The 17,974-nt window shown below is 37.8% G+C and overlaps 1 protein-coding gene across 1 annotated transcript in view; it reads left to right on the top strand.

Annotated features, from left to right (window-relative positions):
- Positions 1–8,066: 8,066 nt before the first annotated feature.
- CATSPERB (cation channel sperm associated auxiliary subunit beta) overlaps positions 8,067–17,974 on the top strand; it is a 102,847-nt gene continuing 92,939 nt past the window's right edge. The window contains exons 1-4 of the mRNA XM_014832129.3: positions 8,067–8,784; positions 10,238–10,326; positions 12,396–12,536; positions 14,727–14,787. Of these exons, the coding sequence (XP_014687615.1) occupies positions 8,706–8,784; positions 10,238–10,326; positions 12,396–12,536; positions 14,727–14,787 (370 nt within the window). The 5' untranslated portion in view covers positions 8,067–8,705. The remainder of the gene's footprint in view (positions 8,785–10,237; positions 10,327–12,395; positions 12,537–14,726; positions 14,788–17,974) is intronic.

Raw genomic sequence — 17,974 nt, 5'->3', positions numbered from 1 at the left:
ATAGGGGAAAACTTATTAATATCTTATGGATTGGATGCCCAGTGTGGCCAGGCGAGATCAGCCAGCAGGTAGGCACCAGCCAAGGGTGTGGTGGTCCATGCTGATCGGCAGGTATGTGTGGGAGTCACACCCACTAAAACCTCTCGAAATAGCAGCAGACACTCCTTGTAGTCTACCGTGATTATCCCTCTGTAGGACATGGATTCAAGGGCAACATCACCCATTAACCCTGGGGGATGGGATAGTTGTGGGGGGTTAATTTGATGCCCAGTATTGCCCTGACGGCAGCTATTACACTCAACTGCTTTGTGGTAGGAAAGCCATACCTGTTCTCATTCCTCCCGGACAAGGGAAATGCTCTGTAAAGTGTTTACTCAACGTGTTCCTGCCAGTTTTGCATAGCAGTTTGACCAAGCTCCTCCTTTCACACTCTGCCCTTACTGAATGACCCTGCCACATCCAACCAAATGCCCAGTGACTTATTAACACCCCATGCATCGCGAGATCCCATCCTCAACTTATCCTCTGCATTTCTCTAACTGTAGGACTCTTCCTTCGTATGCATAGTTAACATAAATCCTGCTCTTCTGCAGGATTTGAACCCTCACCCATCTGCCTAACCCCATGTGCTGTTGATAGCTAGGCTATCAAGGCAAAAAGCGTTCTTACGGGCAATAAAGCCACACCATGATTATTGGACCAATAAAACATGATGGTATTTTTTATGCATTAATCCTGTAAGCCAAAAGTATAAATAACTATTATGGGCGATTTGAACCCTAGGACCTCTTCTACGCATGAACATTTTTGTTAGGACCAAACATCAAGGACCATTTGGCATGGACCAAATATGCTCATGGACATTTCTGATGGGACCAAATTTCAAGGGCCTTTTGGTTTGGACTAAATGTCTCCATGGATGTTTTGGACAAGACCAAATATCAAGGACCTTTAGACATAGGCCAACTGTCTCTATGGACATTTTGGACAGAACCAAATGTCTGCAAAACAGGATGGAGGATGCAAGGAACTGCTGTTTTTGCAACAAGGCTTGCAGAACGATTTGGCTCTTTGAACTATGTCATATATAATTTTGATTTAAAAAATGAAACAGAAAAGTAAAGCACACTTGCCATCTTTCATAAAAGTGCCATCTTTTATAATGATTTGGAACATTACCTTATTATAAAGCATTTTATTTTTCCTAGAGTTTCTTATACCTTTTCATTTTTTTCTTATTGACAAGAGGATAACGTGACTTTAATATCTTCAAGTTTTTCTGTCTTTTCAATCATACTTTATACTACATGGGATTTCTTTCTTATTTTTTTTCCAGCAGGAGCCCTCTGTCATCCTGTTCCAATCTGGACTGCTTAGTCTTTAGGCTCGCTGCCCACTTGTCATCCCAGGACTCACCTTCGGCTGTTCTCCTGGATTGACTCCAGTTCTATCTGGATCCCACGTCTTTGGTTTTGCTTGAATGCATCCTCAAGTGACTTCCGAAGAATGATGCACGGGATATAAATTTCTGAGGCCTAGTTTTATCAGTTAGACACTACAGCAGAAATAGACTCATAACTGAATCCAAAAAAGGAATTTATTTGAAGGATAAGGAGGTGCTCGCAGACTCAAGGAGATGGCTGATGAAGCAGGCTTGGAACAGATAAAGATGCGGCAGCTCCAGAGAGGGTTATAGAAAAAGTGCTCATCAATCTTCTTTGGAACCTACCTCAAGAATGGACTCCACAATCTTCAGTCTTCTTGTCATTATGCTCTATGATTTCCAGTCCAGGAAAGGACTGTTTGTCTTGATTTGGGTCACATGCTTGCCACTTGGCTATAGAAAGGTAGAGAATCTTGATTATCAGTCCCACCAGACTATAAGGAAAGTGAAAAGCTATCATAATCAAAGAGTGGTGGACTAGATGCTGAGCAGACAAAACATAACATGTGTCCGTTATACTTTGCCTGAGTAAAAATGTCTTTATACTCTCATGTGTGATCGATTATAGAATTCTAGGTTGAAAAATCATTTATTTTTGCTTTAGGACCTTGAAGGCATTGCTCCCTTTTCTTCCATCATCCAGTATAGCTGATAGGACTTATGCCAGTCTGAGTCTTGTCCTTTTAGTGAGAATTTCTCTCTGGAAGTTTTTCAGAATCTTTATTCTTGTTCTGAAAATTCATGAAGTGTGACCAGATATCAGCCTGTTTTCATTTTCGTGTCAGCATTCTATGAATTCTTTCAGTCTGAGTACTTGGGTCTTTCTTTTGCTCTGAGAAGATGCTGGACTTTCTTTGCCCATTGTCCAAATTTGTTACTTTTTCTCTGATGCTTTTTACCATTTTCTTTCTTTCATTTTGTTCTCTTTATAGTTTTCATTCCTCTTCTTTATGATCCTTATTATATTTGCCTTCAAAACCATTTTCCCTTGAGCACCTTGAAATTCAATCTTTATTTCTGAGATTATTTTGTCTTTTCTTCCATTTTCTAAATTTGGTCAACTCTAATTTCATATCTTCCTGTGTTTTCTCTGTTTCTATTCTGAGTCATCTTGAACTTATTGCTCAAGGTAATTTTTGTTCAATGTGCAAATTCTTGTTTTAACATACTTATTTCAGGTTGAAGTATTGTGTTACCATTTTCTCTGCTTTATAGTTTTTTTTGTTGTTGTTTTTTGTTCTTGGCAGGGAGAATATATTGAAATGTTTCCTTTCTCTTTTTTATCTTTCTTTTTTTTTTTGTGAGGAGGCTTGGCCCTGAGCTAGCATCTGTTGCCAATCTTCTTTTTGCTTGAGGAAGATTGGTGCTGAGCTAACAATTATGCCAATCTTTCTCCATTTTATCTGCAGGATGCCACCACAGCATGGCTTGATGAGAGGTGTGTAGATCTGCGCCTGCGATCCCAACCTACGAACCCTGGCCTGCTGTGTGTGAACTTAACCACTATACCACTGGGAGCCCCTCTGTTCTCTTTTTTATTTTTGAGTAGCTTTGTATGGATGTTGCCTGACATTTTGTGTTCATTTTGAAATGTCATATTTTTTTCTGGACAAGCCTGCAGATAAGGGGCATGATTTGAGTGTCTATCTAGGTTTCTTAATTCAAAAGCATCCTGTTCTGTTGCTTTAGTGAAATTCAATTTTTACGCAGGAGGAACACTTTTGGGGTGGGGATCAGTGTGTTTTCCAATTTTGTGGTTCTCTTTTGTTTCTGTAAGACCTTTAATTTCCATTGCTTGCTTGCTTTTTTCTCCCCCTTCCAAGACACCTACTTCTTCTTCAGAATGGTGCCCTCCTGAAACAGCCTGAAGACTTTCAAGCCAGTGCTCCGATCTCCCAGTTCTCCAACCTGTTCTCAGAATCTCCGCTCTCAGGCAGGACTCTATTAGAGAGGATTTTATATGCATTCCACCACTGCTATACTCCTGCGGTCCTCCGCTCTCTTCACACGATCTCTACCTGACTTTGCTCTGGTGTGGACCCTAGAGTTGGTCCTTCTGGTCTCAGATGTTTATTTTCCTACTTATATGTAAACGGAAATTGTTAGTGATCTCTGCCTCCCAGTTTCTCTAGGGTTGTTTTTTAATCTCCTCTTTATTTATGTGATTTTTTTTGGCGGATAGGGAAATTCACTTTTAAGTAGCCATCATTCTTCCATAAAGTTTTTATGTATTTATTTTTAACAATTCTGACCTAGCTCCCAGAGTATGGTTTCTAATACCATTTCCTAGCGAAATGAATCAGAATTCCCTAGAGAAATGACTGACTCCATGTCTGGGCCAGGAAATGTATAAGGTAAGCCGGGAATATCTTGTCCTATAAGGAAGGAAGGAAGCTATCAGAGATTACTAGAGTCATGTCAAAGGGATTTAGGGGCCAACTTTAAGAAGACCACACCTGCCAATATCAGCCACTTTGAGCACTAATAAGGATAATAGCTATAATGGATAGAAGCACTCAAGTATATTTAAATCGAAACCTATGAGTTGATAATGATACTAAAAAGCAAACCCTATTGGTTGCTTCTATGAGAATGCTGAGGAATCAATTAATTGTTTTCAAAACTGGTGAGTGAAGGGAAAGAAGGAAGCATTTATTTTGCCCTTCCTTGGCAATTGTACCTCTGGGTAACCATATAGTTGATGAAGGAAAATTTATCTTTATAGAAGTATTCCAGCAAATAAATAAAGAAGAAATAATAAAATATCACCATCTTGTAAACCCTAATGAATTTAACAGATCTAGGCAATAAATGATGGCTGCTATATCATGCAAAGAGAGACAGCCAGACATTATGTGTCTCCTGTTGGAAGTACCCAACACTACCTATGAAGCGTTCTTGCCAAAAAAAAAGAATTAAACCTGAATCTGATCAAGGCTCTAAATCTACTTAATTTACAGGACAGATGAGATAGACTTATGGTGTGAAAAGATACCATGATAATGCAATCAGCAAAATTCAGACTGTAGGAAACACAGAGCTAACTACATCTTCAACTGGTAAGTTGCGAGGAAAAAGAGAGAGAGAGAGAATGATTGGGGAGATACCTGTAGATTACAAAATTCAGAGATATATCAACCAATTGCAAAGTATGAACCTCATCGGTTCCTGATTCATATAAACAAACTATAAAACATTTTAAGAATGAGATAACTGGGGAAATATAAACAGTCACTGGATAGATATCGAGTAATCATTATTATTTTTAGGTGTGAAATAGTATTATGGTTTTCTTTTTTTTAATCAAGTCATTTCCTCTTAGATATATGCACTGAAATGTATATAGATGTCTAGGATATCTTCAAAATAATCTTGGAGGAGAAAGATGAATGGGTGGGCATATTAATGAAACAAGACTGACGCTGGGTGATGGATAGGAAGGGATAAATTGCACAATTCTTTCTACTTCTTCCAATGTTTGAAATATACCATAATAAAAATTTTTTAAAACTTGGAGTAATGTTAATCTGGGGTGATCAAAATATCCTTATTATTTTATTCTTTGAACTTTTTGAGTCTTTAAATTTTCTCACGTAAAAAGAATGAGAACAGTAGGTCTCTGCATGGGGGTAGACTCTGAGACCATAAGGTGATGGAAATAACCAGAAAGGAAAATACTGATAAATTTGATTGCATCAGATTTTAATTTCTGTACATCAAAATCCATCTTTAATAAAATTAAGTTAAATGATAAATTGGGTTTAATATTCATAGTAAATATTGCAAGGGATTATTGCACCTCACAAGCAAGGCTTATTCCAGTAAAATGATCAAGAAGACATCCAGATAATTTATAGAACTAAAAAGGGCTAACAAACATATTTTAAATGAGCAACTGCGCCATTATTCAAAAAAGTAAAACAATGAGCTACTGTTTTGCGTATCAAATTATTACAGACTATGTCTAATTCTCAATGCTGCGTTTTCTGGAAAGCAATCTGCCAACATTTTAAAGGAAATGATCTTTGGTGCTCTGAAGGAGGCAGTTAACTGGAAATTCCAACTGCCTGGCCTTCAAATGGTCTGAGCTTCTGTGCTTGGTGGCAGCTGATTGGCTGTTAGCAAAGCGGACTGGACCCCTCAAACCAGTAAACTGAAAACTCCGCTCCTGATGTTGGGTTTTCTTTCTCAGCCTATTTGGAACAAAACTCGGGAAAATATAAAAAAGAAAAGTGCAACTAGTTGGGCATCCCATTAAGAGAGAATTACAGTAAGAAAGAAGGGCCCTACCACAGGACAAATTGACAGTGCGGTCACTATTCCGTGCTAATGGACTGACTTCACATGAACAGACGGTGGAGGAGGTAGGCTCCTTGTTTGGGGCAATTCCCAAAATTTATATGGTGCCAGAGAAGAGAAAATGCCAGATATGTGACTTATCTCTGACAGTTATATAAAACTCATATAAGAATTAAATCGAATGATAACTGGGGTAATTTAACTGCTAAGAGGGTGAGTAGGGTGGTGGGGTGGGGATAAAGAAAGATATGGCTTCAGACTTAGTATTCACCGAGTGCTTCTTCTGTGTAAAGTAGCTGTGAGATGTTTTAAGTATGTTATTCATTTAATTCTCACAACTACCCTTTGAAGTGGCTATTTCTATTTTACTGACTAGGAAATGAACTCGGAGAAGTTTGGTAACTTTCCAAAGATCAAACATCTCCGTGGGCAGAACGGAGCTTAGACTGAAGCCTGCCTTTTCTCCAACCATGAGATGAGTGCACCAAATTGAGAAACACTGTAACACTGAAGAATGATGAGAATGAGACTAATGCGCGTATGGAACAGAATCAGGGTGCACACATTTAGCAGTTTTGGTGAGAGGTCAAATCTAATCATGGACTTGTGCCTTCCAGTTTTTAAGTTTTCCTTTTGTGGCATCTTTGTATGCTGACTAGATTTGTGGAATCAGGAGACCTTGGTGCCAGGCCCAACTTTGTGCCTAGCTAGTTACAGACTTTGACTATGTTACTTAATGCCTCATGTATCAACTCTAAAGTACATTCCATCTCTAAATTGAAAAATAAATAGACATAGGCCGAATGGCTAGAATTAGAGTAAGTAGCAAAGCCACAGAAAGCCCAAAGATAGCTCTTTAGTTTAAGGGAAAGATCCCTTAAATTATGCTTTCTTAGATTTCTTTTCCTTAATGAAAGCATTTAAAAGCCTTTCAAAGTAAGTTTTGAGTTCTTTGGTCAAAGATAGATACAACACGGGCCAGCCTGGTGGCATAGTGGTTAAGTCCGCTTCAGCAGCCTGGGGTTTGTGGGTTTGGATCGAGGGTGTGGACCTATGCACGGCTCATCAAGCCATGCTGTGGCAGGCATCCCACATACAAAATAGAGGAAGATGGGCACAGGTGTTAGCTCAGGGCCAATCTTCCTCACCAAAAAAATTAAAAAAAGATAGATAAAACCAAATCCACTCAAATTAAATTAGAGATCCTCTTGTATTTATCTGAGAAAACTGAATTGGAACAACTTTGAAGATAACTCAATAATAGATTATCCAAACTTGGGCCTTGAAGCATAATACATTTCAGTCAGTTTTTCAGGGATGAGAAAAACTGACAGGCTCTAAGTATGGTTTTATGACATTTAATTTGAATGTTTTGCAAAATAATACAAGAGTTTCCTGTTAAAGACACTATTTTCAAAGTTTAACTGTTGTAAATTCTCCATTTAATGTTGAATTCATTCTTACACCAAAAATATAATTGAACATAATACCACACTGAGATAGTTTTGATATACTATTTGTTTCCTCTTACCTTGTGAAAACAAGTTTTCTCAGATGACCAAAGAATGCACTTCAAAAAAAATTCTCCCCTAATCATGTGATAAGGATGATGAATTCAAAATCCAATAAATGTTCAAGTTTTCTATTGTCAGTTAGATGTATTGAATCAAACAAATCAATTTTGAGGGAGGAAAACATCAGTTAAATTTAATTTACTCGGCAGTGTCAGAAACTTCGCGGGATCTGGATTTTACTCTACCTACAGCTGGCAAGTCAGTCTGGTACTGTTTCTTGGATGCTGGCAGAGGACACAACACTCCTAAGTCAGAGACAAAGGACTTTATCACCCACAGCAAAAGCAGTAGCCAGAGTGTCTGCGTGACTCTCCCTCCAGTGCTCCATGCCCCGGAGTTCCGTGCAGGAGACATCCATCAGGGATGCTGCATTAATTTAGTAGGGCCACTATAACAAACACCACGGCCTGGGTGGCTCAAACAACAAATTTACGGTCTCAATTCTGGAGGCTTGAAGTCTGGGATCAAAGTATTAGCAGGGTTGGTTCCTTCTGAGGGCCATGAGGGAGGGATCTGTTTGAGGTCTCCCTCCTTAACTTGTAGTTGGCCATCTTTTCCCTGTGTCTTCAGCATCCTCTTCCCTCTGTATGAATGTGTGTCCAAGTTTCCTCTTCTTATAAGGACATCAGTCGTGTTGGACCAGGGCCCACCCTAATGATCTTGTTTTAACTTAGTCACCTCTGTAAAGATCATATCTCCAAATGCGACCGCGCTCTGAGATACCAGGGGTTAGGACTTCAGCATATGAATTTTGAGGGGGAACACAACTCAGCCCGTAACAGATGCTTGCTTACACACATAGTGGGGTGCATTACAGGAGAGGAACCCTGAGCTTGGTGGATTCACCATGGATGCAAGCCTGCTGTTGTCCAGGGGGGACATTGCCCCATCCCTCAAGGTTGATTGCTGCAAACACAACTCTGAGAAAAGGCTTGGGTAAAGGGCAGCCAGGGCCTTGCACTCCTGGCACACAGCAAGGACGCGCAGGAATGCCCGGGACCCGTGCAGACCGTCTCTCCTGGAAGCAATGCAGTCAACATCTCAGATCAAAGTACAGCTGTGGCGTCCTCAGGGTCTGCGTCGTCAGGCTCTGTTTTGCACAGCTGTGGAACTGATCTCATCTCTCCAACAGTTACCTTCATCGAAGGAAACTGGGCCACCGCTCTTTCTCTAGTTCGCAATAATTAAATGTATAAATATCTCTAACATCAGATGGGAGTAAATGTAGAGCTTAGTCAACTGTTATGTTGTCTGCTTTTGTCACGCAATAGGAAATGTTTTTAACTTAAGGAAGAGATGATTTCTTTACGAGGTAGTTGTTTATAGCAAAAGGAACTAAAAGATATGTTAGAGTAATTAAATGGAAATAATTCTATTTCTTCCAACAGATGGAACTGCTGCTTTTATGTGTTATAATTTTCCTTTTGAACGTGTCTGATTTTTCATCAGCAATAACATATAACAAAGGTAAGTGTCAGACTCTTTCTATCTTCTTCTCAGGCGTTCTCCTTTGTATGCCTTCCTCACTAATGGTTGAAATAATTTTTTATAGTACTTCTTCTTTACCTTATCTTCCAATTTTTTCCAGGTATTATCTGTTGTACTCTGGTCCAGAAGTTTCTAATAATATCATTGTGACTCTATTGTTAGTCAGTTGTGTACATGGAGACCTTTCTTTTGTTATGTATTTCGTCATTTATAAGGCATAGAGTGTTTAATGTTTAAGAACCATTTTATACTTGCAAAACTTGAGTTATTCGGATGGATCTCTTTGGTTTCTCCTTCATGAATGATTGCATGTAGAAGGAATTGTAAACTGAAATATAAGGCTGGCAGGCTGAGATTGAAGAGAATTTCCTGAAAGTAAAGCACAGATTAAATTAGTCAATAGGACTTCTATGGTGGGAAAACTTTGTAGTGTAAAAGCTGGTATTATTGTAACTTTGGTTTGTAACTCCAAATCTTGTTTTCTACATAATTTAAGAGACTACTGCATTTAAAAGAATTCTTAATTTCTGTTTCAGGGCACATAGTGTATAAAAATGTAATTTTGTAACATCGACCACTGACGGGTGGGGGTGGAGCTGCAAAGGAGCGGAGTTTTTGTGTGTTATTGAAGTTAAGCTGCTATAAATTCAAATTAGGGTGTTACACCTTTAGGATGTTAAATGTCATCCCCACGGTAACCGTGAAGAAAATAGCTATAGAATATACACAAAAGGAAAGGAGAAAGGAATTTAAGTGTTTCACTACAAAAAGATCAACTGAATACAAAAGAAGATAGTGATGCAGGAAATAAGCGAGAAATAACTTATAAGGTATGTAGAAAACAAATAGCAAGATGACAGAAGTCTTTCCTTATCAGTAATTACTTTATGTGTAAGTGGGTTAAATCTCCAATCAAGACAGAGATTGGCAGAATGGATAAAAACACACGCTCCAACTCTGTGCTGTGTACAAGAGGCTCCCTTTAGACCAACATAAGGAGAAAGGATCTTCCTCCCAAACTCCCCTTTTTTGGCAGAGGAGTCACCTTCATATCAATAGCTCTCAATCAAAACGTAAATTCTCTTTCCAACTGCCAACTCCTGACTCTTTTATATGTTCACCAAGGTTGAGGAGTTTAAGAGTCAAGAAGCGCGTTTTGGCCACCTCTGAAAAATTCGCATCGTGGCCTAGCGTGTGGAATATTTTCTTTTCGTATTCAGTCAAACCTTCCTTTTTAGCGTCCTGATATTGTATCTTTGGAGTGAAAAAACGTGGAAGATTTGAATTTTATCTAGATTCATGTGAATGTAGAATACACAATTATCATTCTTATGTTTTTTAGAGATATTGTCAGTTTTTAAAATATGGTTCTTTTAACGGAAATTCTTCTATCGGTGACCTAAAATATATATGTATATTTTGTATTATTTAGGTGATATGGAACAAAGCTTTGCTTGTGCTAGCCAAGGATTCCCCCAAAAGAATGAAATAATCAAATTGTATCTTTCCTCAGACGACTTGGTAAGGTCCACCCACAGCGTGTGTTCCAGCTACTCACACGCTTCAAGTCCGTGTGCAAAACCAGTAACACTGTGCTCTGTTCAAATACCTTCTGCTGTGTTCAGACTCGGGGAGGTGAAGTTCTATATAAATAATAATCCTTTCTATTCCATTCCACTTGGATCAGATAAAATATTCCACTTAGCCATTGAATACCCTGGGTGGTTTTGCTTTGTTTTGTTTTGTTCTTTTAAAGATGCCTCCTCCTTTCCTTGTTTAAAGATCAGCTGTAACGATCTTCATTTTTTATGGATCTGATTTGTCCTTTTGAAATCTGACAGATGTAGCCTGTTAGAGAAAGAGCATTACCTTGTGTGACCTTGAGGAAGAATCTTTCCCTTTTATAAAAAGGACCACATTGGAGTCATTTTGGGTAAAGGATGATTTGATGCCTTTGAATCAAATAATGGCAGATTTTTTTTAAAAACATGCAACAAAATAAAATAAAACAGACTGTTAAGATAGCCATGCAGCAAATGCTAACTAAAAGATACGTTAATAAAAAATGAACAGATTGTCTAAAAATCTATGATAAATATGATAAAAACAAAGAAAAGCATGCTATGAAGACAAATACATTTATCCCGAAGTCTGCTTTGACTTGGTTCCCAGTTCCTTCTTGATATGCCAAACATATATTTTGGTTTTTATCTACAACTGTTGTGAAGCGCATGCCCTTTGAATCAAAAATGCCTTTCCTATTTGTGATTGCATATTATGGAAAAAGAATGCGTTTTAGGGGAAGAGAGACCTATGGAGCCAGGGTCAAATATTGGTCCTGCCATGTATGGTCTGTGTGCCCTGGGGTAGGTTACCTAACCTCTCTGATCCTCAGTTTTATCCTCTTAAAAAGGGAATTAGAAGCTACTTTTTAGAGAGTTGTGATGTAGTCATTCTAGAACAGTTGTTAGTAGACATAGTAGCTAACATTTTCTATCATTAGTAGAAATGATAACTAACATTCGCAAAGTGTTTATGTGTGTAAGGCATTTTTCAAACTGTTTTACGTTCATTATGACGTTTGACCTTCTGTAAGATAAGTACTTTTGGGGAATACCAAACCTACTCTCTCAGATTCACTGGGTGGAGCCTGTAAAGTAAATTGACAAAAGACAGATTAACAGGAGAAAAACACAGAGTTTATTTACACATGCAACGGCCATACCCATGGGAGAACTCAGTGATGAGTAACTCAAAGGGGTGGCTGGAATTTGCATACCATCTTCAATGCCATCTTGTATATGGCTCGTATACCATCTTGACAAAGGGAAGTAAATTGTGAAGGAGGGACCAGACAAAGGAAAGGGGTTTGTGTTTATCTCCCTGCCAATCCCCGTTGGAATGGAAGTTCTTTGACAGCAGGGACTTTCGTCTGTTTCGTTCACTTCTGTTTCCCCAGCATCTACAACATGACCTGATTCATAGTAAGAGCTCAGTAAATATTTTTGGAATGGATATGTTTCCCCATTTTATAGACAGGGAAACTGAAACTCAGGTAACTTGACCAAAGTGATCTTCACTAGTAGGAGAACTGAATGAGATAAAGCCTGAGTGTCCATCTCAAGTTAGTTTCAGTGAAATCCACAATTTGTGATTGCTACATTTTCATATACCCTCTCAAGACTGGGAAATATCCAATAAAAAGGCAGGAAATGTGTTTTGCTTTATACATTTGCTTCTTTTTAAATTCAGACACAAAACAATGATTTAATAAGCTAGGAATTTCTACATGTGATGGCATGTGGCTTTGATTATATGTTTATTAAATGTAATAATGACCTTTCTCTGACAGAAAAGATTATTATAAGGATGAATTGAAACCTGTTATGACACTAGCATAATAGGTTTCTGAATTCTGAACGTGTACTTTTCAAAATAGAATTTTTTTCTAGTTTGAGACTGGAATTACTAAAGACAGCAGTCTTTAGCAAGCATCTACATTTCATAGATTTCTTCTCACTTGTAAATTAATGTAATATGCTTCTCTCCATCAGCTTGTCATTACTTGTGTTTTTTCTCTTTTCCTAAAGAAAATCCAGTGTTTTTTCCAATCTGAAAGTGTTTTTACTGCAAAGGAATTTCTAAGCATCTTCACGTCAGGAGGACTCGCTCCCAGCTTGGGAATCATAAATAGCACATATTCTGGCATCTTCCACTTTAATTTGACTTTGGTAATTACATTTTCTTTTATTCTGTAGTATGTTATTAACAAGAAGGATGCTCTTCCTTATAGGATGTGTTTTTTAAAATTAGCTGGTCCAGTAATATTCTATCTATATATATTTTAAACCCAGCAATGCAATGTTATACTTTTTGCTTTAAACAATAATATATTTTTTAAAGAAGATAAGAAAAGAAAAAATACATAATTTTTTTTACTGTTTACCTAAATATTTACTATTTCTACTACTCTTCACTCTTTTCTGTACATGTAAGTTGCCATCTGGGGGTCACATCTTCAGCCTGAAGAACTTCTTTTTGCATTTCTTACAGTGCGGGTCTGCTGGCAATGAATTCTCTGGGAGTTTTTTCTCCTTAAAAATATCTTTATTTTACCTTCATCTTTTTGGTAACAACTTTATTAAGATATAATTTACATACCATGCAATTCACCAATTTAAAGTGTATAATTAAATGGGTTTTAGTGCATTCATAGAGTGTGCAACCATTATATTATCTAATTTTAGAACATTTTCATCACCCCAAAAAGACTGCTCATACCCATTAATAGTCACTCATTCCACTCTCTTCTCCCCAGCCCTAAGCAACCACTAATCTACCTTTTGTCTCTGTAGAGATGCTTATTCCGAACATTTCATGTAAATAAAGTCATATAATATGTAATCTTCTGTGACTGGCTTCTTTCAGTTGGCATAATGTTTTCAAACTTCATCCATGTGGTAGCATGTATCAGACCTTCATTTCTTTTTATTACCAGATCATATTTCATTGTCTCGATACCACATTTTATTTATCCATTCATCAGTGGATGAACATTTGCGTTGTTCCCACTTTTTGACTACTGTAAATACTGCTGCTATGAATAGTTGTGTACAAGTTTTTGTGTGAAAATATGTTTTTTCTTTCTCTTGCGTGTAAAGCCTAGGAAATGGAATTGCTAGGTCATATGGTAACTCTTTGTTTAACTTTTTGAGGAACTGCCAGACTGTTTTCTGAAGTGGTTGTACTCTCTTAGTTCCCACTGGCAGTGTAGTAGGGTTCAAATTTCTCCACATCCTCACCAACACTTGTTATTACCTGTCTTTTCTGTTATAGACATCCTATGGGTGTGAACTGCTATCTCATTATGGTTTTAATTTGCATTTTCCTGATGGATAAGGATGTTGAGCATCTTTTTGTGTGTTTATTGGCTATTTCAATATCTTCCTTGTGGAGATATCTATTTAGACTCTTTGCCCATTTTTAATTAACTTGTCTTTTTATTATTCAGTTGTCAAAGGTCTTTATATATTCTCATACAAGTGCATTATCAGACATGATTTGCAAATATTTTCTCCCATTCTGTGTGTTGTCTTTTCACTTTCTCGATAGTGTCCTTTGGTGTGCAAAATATTTTTTGATGAAGCCGGATGTATCTATTTTTTCTTTTGTTGCATGTTCTTTTGATGTCATGTAGGAAACCATTACGCTTGTCAAGCCAAACCATTACATAATCCAAGGTCACAGAGATTTATCCCTATGTTTTCTTCTAGGAAGTTCATAGTTTTATCTTTTACGTTTAGGTCTTTGATCCATTTGACAAGTGGTGTATAGGTCCACACCTGGGATCTGAACCGGCAAACCCCAGGCAGCCAAAGTGGAACATTCGAACTTAACCACTGTGCCACTGGGCCAGCTCCCCACTGTTGATTTTTTAAATGTGGATTTCTAGGAGTCTCCTCTGCACTTGTATTCCCCAAGGATTTGGAGAAGAGTTTATATTTAACTCTTAGATCATCATTCTTGCAGTTCCCTTGCGCTTGGGATTTTCCTCTTAAATTTCCAATTCACCGTCAACACCAAGCTCTGTCCTATGACACATCAAGCCAGTAATTCTTCAGCTTTATGGCACCTAAGCTTAGCTGTATGGTATTCCACTTTGTGACTATATTATTACACATAACTGATGAACATTTTAGTTATTTTCAATCTTCTACTATTACAAATAATGATGAAAATTTTATTTCACACATATGAGTATAATGTAGCATAAATTCCTAAGAATGAAATTGCTAGGTAAAGGGTATATGCATTGGATGTTCTTGTTTAATTTGCATTTTTAAAAGTTAGGGTAGAATATGCCAAAATAATGTTGCTATTAACATTGTAAAACACTGTTCTCTGATGTCTCTTTATTCAAGTTTAGTGATCGGGTTTACTGGTTGATTAATATTCCGAGAGAATACATTACAAAAAATACAGGTAAGAGTCATCTGAATTAATTCTTTAATTCATGGGTCTGGATTGTCAAATTTAGCAAATAAAAAACACACATTAAAAATTATTTGCTATCCCGCGTAAGAAGTCTCGTGTAGTATTTGGAACATACTTGCTAAAAATGACTTGTGGTTAATCTGAAATTCAAATTTAACTAGGCTTCCTTTATTTTATCTGGCAATGCTATTATAGATAGATTGTTCTGACATACAAAACACTTATATTATTCTCTAGTATTTAAATTCATTTTCTAAAACTCGAAAGTTATAGTATTGAGAAATTCATGTACCAATTAATTATACTGAAATTGAACCATTAATCTGGAAGTGTTATAGACTAAAATGTGTGATGTATTATTTTACTGTGGAAGCTACTGTTGAGCGTCATGTGGCAGCCTAGCCTTATGTGCCACTGTAAACTCCCCGATGAAGGAGGAGAAAAGTCAAACTCCAGGAGTTGTGAGTATTGTACTAGTGCACTCAGCCAGTGGATCTTCAGGCATGCAATACATTCCTATAGTTTAAAATGATGGAGGGTATACCATTTTAATATGGTAGATGCAAGAAATGGAACCAACTTGACTTCACTTAAGGAAAAAGAAGAAATTTGTTTTTGTCATGGAACTCAAAGACAAAAATGCAGCCAGATTATAGGAAGGAGTTAGAATTAACAAATGGAAAACAATCAGTAACCGAGGGAATACTTTCACACTGCCTCTCTTATCTCTATTTTCTGTGAATCTACATTTATTTTTCCTTCTTTCAAGCTAGCTTCCTAAAGCTCCCTCACTGCCGTAAAATTTATATATATATTTCCTAGGGGCCAGCCCAATTCCAAATTCCCAGGAAAGTATCTTAAATTGGCCAAGTGTTGATCCAGTATCAACTTGTGTGTCAGTCAAATGTAGCAAGTGATGAGGGACTGGAAGTAGTTAAAGGACATCCCGAATTGTGTGTCCTACAGAGTGAAAGCAGGAGGAAGGTGAGAGCGAGGCCGAAATGATAGAAAAGACTCTGTATAAGGAAGAGTCAAAGATAAAAGTCTGCAAACGAAGCCCCAGTGCTGTAACATTTGATGTGGATTATACACCATTTTTGTCCTTTATTCATTTCAATTTTTTCAGGTTAATCTATTGGAACTTTTTGTGATTTTTTTTTAAAGAAATTCGTGCTGCAAATGTACTCCTTTTTAAAAAAATCTAAATGAACTGTCCTCAGTATAATGATGGATTGCTCTGGTTGCCTGGTGTAATATTGACATTAGTTTGACAACTGAAGAAGTGAAGATAACATGTTATTGGTACTTCTTCTAGTTGCAAACTTTAATTTCAGAAATGCAATGATTCTAAGGTCACCCAGACAGGAACAAATGTGATCCGAGAACTTAAGTATTTTATGGAAAGAGACCAAATGAGCTCTGCCTATCCTGGCACAACTCCCTGGACTGAGTAAAAAGAAAGACATATTTTTTTCTTTTTAAAAAAAGTTATTTTATTGGGGCCATATTGGCTTACAACACTGGGTAAATTTCAGGCGTACGTCACTATATAAAAAGAAATCTATTTGAGCCTGCAATGTAGTAGGAGAAGATGATCTAACATTAGCAATATGCTAGAAATCAGGAAAAATGTACTCAAGGGCAAAGGCACCATACTTGCTCATTCACTTTTTCCTCCTTAATCATGTCTTATTTACCGCCATGCCGTGAGTTTGAGTATTACGTATATGTGAACTCTTGGGGAGGGTCGTTTAGGTAACAACGACAACAAAGGTAGCAAATAGTCATCACAGAGGTGGTAGAACTAGCAGGGAGCATTAATGGAATTCTTACTATATTTTAGCACTACTCTAAACACTTTACCTATATTAACTTACCTGTCCCTCACCATCTGCTGGACACTGTTACTATCTTCATTTTCAAATGATTTAACTGAGGCCCATGAAGCCAAATGCAGATTTAGCAATAGCGGGAAAGCGGTGAAGCCGGCCCTGGCAGTCTAGTGGTTAAGATTCGATGCTCTCACTGCCACGGCCTGGGTTCGGTTCTGGTCAGGGGACCACACTCCCCATCTGTCGACTGTCATGCTATGGCAGCTGCGTGTTGCTGCGATGCTGAAAGCTCTGCCACCAGTCCTTCAGATACCAACAGGATCACCCATGTTGGACAGGTTTCAGCCGAGCTTCCAGACTAAGACAGACGAGGAAGAGGGACCTGGCCACCCGCTTCCGAAAATGTGAAAACCCTGTGAATAGCAGCAGAGCAGTGTCTGATGTAGCGCTGGAAGGTGAGAGAATGGTGCAAAGATTGGGCAGGGCTCTGCTCTGCTGTCCACAGGGGGGCTAGGAGACTTGAGGGCACTGACAACAACAAGAAAGTGGTGAAGGCAGTTTGGAGTTTGAACTGCATAAAACTGTTGAAAGTAAAGAGTCCCTCTTTGATTCACACTTCGTAATTTGTTCTTATTTTAAAATAAAAAAAGATATGACTTACATTTAGCAAAATATACCCTTTTTAGTGTCCAGTTCTATTAGTTTCCACAAAAGTATACAGTTGTGTATTCACTACAGTCAAGACATAGAACAGCTCCATCACTCAATCATCCCACCGGTAGTCACGCTCTCTCCATCTCCCGGGCCCCAGCAACCATGGATCTGTTTTCTATTCCTATTGTTTTGCTTATTTCAGAGCCATATGAATGGGATATGTAGCCTTTCGAATGGGGCTTCTTTCACTTAGCATAATTCATTTGAGATTCATCTAAGTTGTAGTTCCTTCCATTTCCTTACTGGGTACTATCCCATTGTTTGGATGAACCATAGTTAATTTTGTTGAAGCACATTTGGATTTTTCCAGTTTGGGCAATTATGAATGAAGCTGCTACAAGCATTCTCATACAGGTTTTCGTGTGAACAGAAATTTTTATTGCATGTGGCTAATACGGAGCAGTAGAATTACCGTGTTCTATGGTAAGCGTGACATCTAACTCTACAAGAAGTTGTCAAACTATTTTCCAAAGCAGCTGAATCATTTTGCATTCTCACCGCCAGTTTATCTGGATCCACGCCAGCACGTAGTATACACGAGTGCATATGTATGTTTGTATATATGTATGTATGTATATATAATTTCAGCCATTCTAATGGGTGCATAATAGCATTTAACTATGGTTTTA

The sequence above is a fragment of the Equus asinus genome, chromosome 7, assembly GCF_041296235.1.
Source record: "Equus asinus isolate D_3611 breed Donkey chromosome 7, EquAss-T2T_v2, whole genome shotgun sequence".
Taxonomy (NCBI): domain Eukaryota; kingdom Metazoa; phylum Chordata; class Mammalia; order Perissodactyla; family Equidae; genus Equus; species Equus asinus.
This window is presented reverse-complemented; position numbering and strand designations above follow the sequence as displayed.